Source organism: Pelophylax lessonae, assembly GCF_965119305.1.
Source record: "Pelophylax lessonae genome assembly, chromosome: 10".
Classification (NCBI taxonomy): Eukaryota; Metazoa; Chordata; class Amphibia; order Anura; family Ranidae; genus Pelophylax; species Pelophylax lessonae.
This window is the reverse complement of record NC_138777.1, coordinates 159,773,464-159,779,481: the sequence shown is the minus strand read 5'-3', so window position 1 is coordinate 159,779,481 and position 6,018 is coordinate 159,773,464. Positions and strand designations below refer to the sequence as shown.

The window sequence follows — 6,018 nt, the reverse complement described above, 5'->3', positions numbered from 1 at the left end:
TGGCCATTTACTTCCAACGTCCATTGGCTGCTACTGCCCTGATTTGCACCTTTTATTCAGGGGGTGCGTCATCTGGTTCCCCTGCGGAGATCCCCGTTGCCTCCGTGGGATCTCAGTCTGGCTTTGTCTGTTCTTCAAAGGCCTCCTATTTAAGAACATTAGGGAGATTTCTCTGCTTTCTGGTTGCCTTTCTGGTGGCAATTACTTCTGCCCGCAGAGTGTCTGAGTTGGCGGCTCTGCCCTGTCGTTCGTCTTATTTGGTGGTCCACAGAGATAAAGTAGTACTCTGACCTAATCCGTCCTTTCTTCCTAAGGTGGTGTTGGATTTTCATCTCAATGAAGACGTGTTGCCTTCTCTATGTCCCAAGCCTCAGCATCCCAAGGAAATTGCCTTGCATTCTCTGGATGTGGTTCGGGCGATAAGGGTTTATCTGGCGGTAACTGAGTCTTTTACAAAATCTGACTCTTTGTTCTTACCGAAGGACCTCGGAAAGGTTTGGCTGCTTCTGCTGTGACCATTTGCAGATGGACCAGGCAAACGGTTATTCAGGCTTATTAACTGAAGGGTCAGGTTCCTTCTTTCCCTGTGAAGGTGCATTCTACTAGAGCGCTGAATGCCTCTTGGGCTTTTCGCCATCAGGCCTCCGTAGTGCAAGTTTGTAAAGCAGCAACTTGGTCGTCTGTGCACACTTTTACAACATTATACAAGGTAGATTTGTTGGCATCTTCGGATGCTTCCTTTGGCCGCAAGGTTTTGCGGGCTGCTGTTTCATAAGAGAATTTATTTTCTCTTTTAGGGGGTTTTTTCTTTCATGAGTGAGCTCCTGTTGTTCCTGGTTGAGCTTCTTGTTACCTAGTTGGCTAAGTTTAGCCTTTGGAGTTTGCGTTTACTGCACTACTTTGGGGCGTCCCAATGTATAAGTATGAGAGCTGCGTCTGTCAATGGACGATAGAGAGAACTGGATTTTTGTAATAACTTACTGTAAAATCCTTTTCTCAAGTCCATTGACAGACGCAGCACCCGCCCCTCTGATATGGGAATGGTTTTGTCTTTCTTTCACTGCTTGCAAGGAAACTTTTGCTGGATCAGGGTGTGTGAAGTTATGCCTATAGGGACAGCCCGTGGGCGTGGTGATTTTTTTTTTTTTTTTTCCTGCCTAGTACTGCTCCTGCAGGGGGCAGCATAACCCCAATGGATAAGTATGAGAGCTGCGTCTGTCAGTGGACTCAAGAAAAAAGGATTTTACAATAAGTTCTTACAATAATCAATTTTTTTCGACAGTTATAGGCTTCTTTCACACGGTCCGCCTCCGCAGGCGGATCCGTGTTGCTCAACGGGGATCGATCCGCGATCCCCGCTGAGCCGGGCGGATGACAGCTCCATCTCCGCTTGCAGAGCGGAGAGGGAGGTGTCTCAGCACCCGCTGCCCTCTATGGGGGATCGGAGGAGAGCGGACCGCTTGTCCGCTCTCATCAGATCCGCTCCGATTACTGAACGGATGGAAAAATAGGGTTTCCATCCGTCCAGATTTCAGCACAGGATCGGATGCGGATGGCAGCGGGTGTCAGCGGAGGTGAACTCCGCTGACACCCGCTGCCCCATAGAGCTGCATGGAGGATCCGATCAGATCCGCCTAAAAAACTGACAGGCGGATCTGATCGGACCGCCCGTGTGAAAGAGCCCATAGGGTCTAATTTATCTCCCTGATGCAGGTTCCCCTGCTTTTATGGTGAAGGGCCTTTAATGCAGTTACACAGGGCATTGTGGCCAAATTCTCCCAGTCCCACACTGGTGCTGACTGCAGAGACTCTAAGCAAGCTCCAGCCCCTAACTCTGCAGAGTTGATTTCTGATCTTCCCACTAGAGGCTGGGCCACTGGTTGCAGTCACCATCTCAGACTTGAATTCAGGGCTCCCTCAGTCTTGCTGGTGGGATTGGTTTCAAGAATCAGTCTTCTGCCATAACCTCAAATATACAAGACACTGTTTTTACTCTTATTTAATGCAGTACTTGCCATTCTACCTCTGAAGGAGCAGCATGATGTCTCTGATCTTGGGTTTTTCATGAGACAGGAGATTTTAATTATAACTACAGCCATCAGCCTAATGGACATTTCACTTTTGTTTTAAGTACTACCCTTGTGCTCTCTTGGAAGTGGGTTTGTCTTGGGGAGCCTTCTTTCACAGAGTGAAGGGAGTTAAACTTGGTTCTCGGCTTGATCAGATCTGTATTCCTTGTTATTTAGAGAGGAAATCTACCTGCTATCCCCTGTCTAGTCTTTGCAAAAGAATCTCTGTGTACCTTCCATGATGGTCATGCTGGGGATTTAACTTTGTGGTTATTTGGCTTTCTTTTTTTTTTTTTTTTTTCTTTTTCTTTCTTTACCAGGACATCTGTTTAATGCCTCTGTATAATCTCATTCCTTGGAGAGGTGTTCCTTCTCAATGTTGCTTGCAGTTAGGCTGTGAACTTTTTTTTTTTTTTCGTTGCATCTCCTTTTTGCATCCGGTAGATCGGTTCTATTTTACTGTTCGTTTAGAGCGGCCGTCACTAAATGGCGGCCCGCGGTCCATTGGCGGCCCGCACGATGCTTTCACCGAGGCCGCCTTCTGTTTTCATTCAATGGTTTGCTGGGACCGCGGGTGTCCCAGCAACCAGTGACGTGCTGTGTGTGCGCTAGGGCTCCCGGCCGGTGTCATGTCGGGCCGCGAGTAGGGGCGTGACGTCACGCGCGCGCCCCGCTCCTGACTGCGGCTCCCATTCAGCCAGGCAGCGAGTTGGGGAGTGACATTATGTGCGCACCCCGCCCCCCTGCTCGTGGCTTCTGGCTCGGCTCCTGGCTCCAGGTATGTGGAGCACAAGGGGAGAAAGCAATGTGGTCATAGCTGCACTTAAAGCTGATGGGAGGTTTTAAAAGTGTGCAGATTGATGGGCATATTTTGTAGTGCTCATTAGAGTGCCCCATAAAAAAAAAAAATTGCCCATCAGCATGCCCCTTATTTTATGTTAAAGGGCACTCTAATGGGCACATTTTATGTTAAGAGCAATGCTGATTTACACGTTTTTGTTTTGCCCATCTGAGTGCCCCCTAACATAAAATGTGTCCATCTGAGTGTCCCTTATTTTATGTTTAGGGTCACGCTGATGAGCAAATTTTATGCTAAGGGCACATTTTTATGTTAGGGGGCACTCTGATGGGCATATTTTATGTTAGGGGGCACTCGGATGGGCATATTTTATGTTAAGAGCAACGCTGATGGACACGTTTTTGTTTTGCCCATCTTTGTGAGTCATAGCAAAGACTTCAGATTAGGACCTCGGCCAAAAGAAAATTTTAGCAACCGGACCTCCTTGAATTTTAATTCATTACCCCTGGTTTAGAGTGTCGTCCCCCCCCCCCCCCCCCAATGCTTTTTCATCCTCAATAGTGTGAATACTCCTGCTTCCCAATTTATGTTCACATTGGGCCTGTTAGCAGATGCATGCTGTTGCTTACCACCTTGGCTGATTTTGGATGTCCTGTGCACCTCAATGGACAAAATAGAATTTTATCTATTTATTTTTCTTCTTTTGACGTTTGTCTAAATGTTCTGTAAGCTGCAGTATAACCCCAACACTTGTTCCCTTAACACAGTCCTACCTGTCATATATTCAACCATTGCACATAGATGGGTCTTGATAATCTTTGCACTTCTCGATTTGTGAAGTTGACTATAACTCACCTGACACAGAAAAGGGGATGCCAAGCTCTGCTTTCCAGCAATACATATCATTGCCCTTCTGAAAAACAGGTCTCAGTAGGCTACCTCATGGTCAGGTCCTGGTTTCCTAGGGACATATTTCCAGCTGCCATGTGGATCTTCTGGTGACTGGGATTTGTTCAGCCCTTTGCATAATTCTTACATTGCCAATGTTATGTCTTCAGGGTTCTCATTTTGTAAGTTAAATTCACTTTTTTTTTTTTTTTTACGTGTTGTCTAGCCGCAAAAAAGTTTTTCTGTATTTTCTGCCTTCTCAGAGGTTTGTTCTGTTTTTTTTTTTTTTGCTTACTCTTACTATTCTCTGTCTTCTTTTTTCCAAACAGATTCGAATGTGCCTTATGTAGAGATCATTGAACAGCCAAAACAGCGAGGTATGCGCTTTCGCTATAAGTGCGAAGGGCGTTCTGCTGGAAGTATTCCGGGAGAGCGAAGTACGGATACTACTAAAACTCATCCCACTATTAAGGTCTGTATACATACCCGCTTTAATAAAGTGTTTTGATAATTGGTTGATTAAAGCAGAATATATTACCTAGATATGTGACCTAAGAACTGGTTAAGCTCCGGACTAATTCATACACTTTGCGCTGACCAATTTCTCTATCGTTCATTGACAGACGCAGCTTCTTAGCCATAACCCTATCTTCTTTCCATCAGGAATAGAACACTAGGCAGGAAAAAGCTTTTACCACGCCTATGGGTCTGTCCCTGGCGCTTTATACACCTTTATACCAAACAACACTTTTTATTCCCAGCAGATCTCTCCAGAGTCTTTCTGCAACAGCAACATATACAGGTGCTTTATCCCATTGTGGTGGGCCACATGTGTGACTTCATGTAGTCCAATGGGCTTCCCCGTCCACCTTTGCAGGAGTATGGAGACACCTCATTTCGTTGGGGATGACCTTTTAACCATGGATATGCTCTCTGGTTTCTAGATATTCATCACAGATATGACATCACATACCCCCTAAACACTTTGAGATTGCTTTGTATCCCTTTCCAGCCTTATGCAGATCAACTTGTCTTGATGTATGTGTTCAGAGAGCTCCTTTTTTGCAAAGCAAAATATCTTCTCAAAGTAGCTCTAAACCATTTTGAACTTTTTCACAATATTTTTATTCTCTGAGATACAGAATTTTGGGTTTTCACTAGCTGTAAGCCATAAACCTCAAAATGAAAAGAAAGAAATGCTTGAAATATATTACTCTGTGTAATGACTCTTTATATACAAGTATCACTTTTTAAATAGATTTACTGAAATAAATTAACTTTTTGATATTCAAATTTTTTTGAGATGTCCCGGTAAATAAAAATCTTTTAGATACAGCAAGCCTTTGTTTGGGTATCGGGCTGTAAGCACTTAGTGTTTGTAACCCTAAAAAAAAGAATCCCGTCCCCTTAAAGCATGTGTAATTTGCCCCCCCATAACCTAAAATGCATGGCTCTGCCCTCCCTGTTGTAAACGTACCATGGTTTATCATGGCTGTTGAGCCCTGACACCATGGTCAGTTTACGTGCCTCTGACAGTGACAGTGCTGCTCTGCTTCCCTTCCTCTCCCGTCCCGCTGCTACAATGACTATTTTAAATTTATACCATCTCATCTACATAGTTACATAAAGACACAAGTGTATCTGGCTCAACCATAAACAAAAAACAGTAAATAAAACAGAACCATGCAATCCCATATACACAATCCTATAACTGCAGTTGATCCAGAGGAAGGCAAAAAACCCCAGCAAAGCATGATCCAATTTGCTACAGCAGGGGAAAAAATTCCTTCCTGATCCCCGAGAGGCAATCGGATATTCCCTTGATCAACTTTACCTGTAATTATAGTACCCAGTTATATTATTTACATCTAGGAAAGAATCCAGGCTTTTTTTTTTTTTTTAAAGCAATGTAGTTGAGCTGGCCAGAACCATCTCTGGAGGGAGTCTATTCCACGTTTTCACAGCTCTTACTGTGAAGAAACCTTTCCGTTTTTGGAGACCATCTCTTTTCCTCTAGATGTAGTAGTGCCCCCTTGTCCTCTGTGATCACTTTAAATTGAATAATTCAACACCAAGTTCACTATATGGACACCTATGTATTTATACATGTTGATCATATCCCCCTTAATCTCCTCTTTTCAAGAGAGAAAAAATTCAGTTCCTCTAATCTTTTCTCATAGCTGAGCTCCTCCATGCCTCTTATCAGTTTGGTTGCCCTTCTCTGCACGTTCTCCAGTTCCCAGATATCCTTTTAAAGAACTG

At 44.3% G+C, this 6,018-nt stretch overlaps 1 protein-coding gene across 2 annotated transcripts in view; it reads left to right on the top strand.

Annotated features, from left to right (window-relative positions):
- The first annotated feature begins 4,098 nt into the window (after nt 1-4,098).
- RELA (RELA proto-oncogene, NF-kB subunit) overlaps nt 4,099-6,018 on the top strand; it is a 66,105-nt gene continuing 64,185 nt past the window's right edge. For both annotated transcript variants that reach the window (XM_082269933.1, XM_082269932.1), the window contains exon 1: nt 4,099-4,228. In XM_082269933.1, coding sequence (XP_082126059.1) covers nt 4,136-4,228 — 93 coding nt within the window. In that variant the 5' untranslated portion in view covers nt 4,099-4,135. The remainder of the gene's footprint in view (nt 4,229-6,018) is intronic.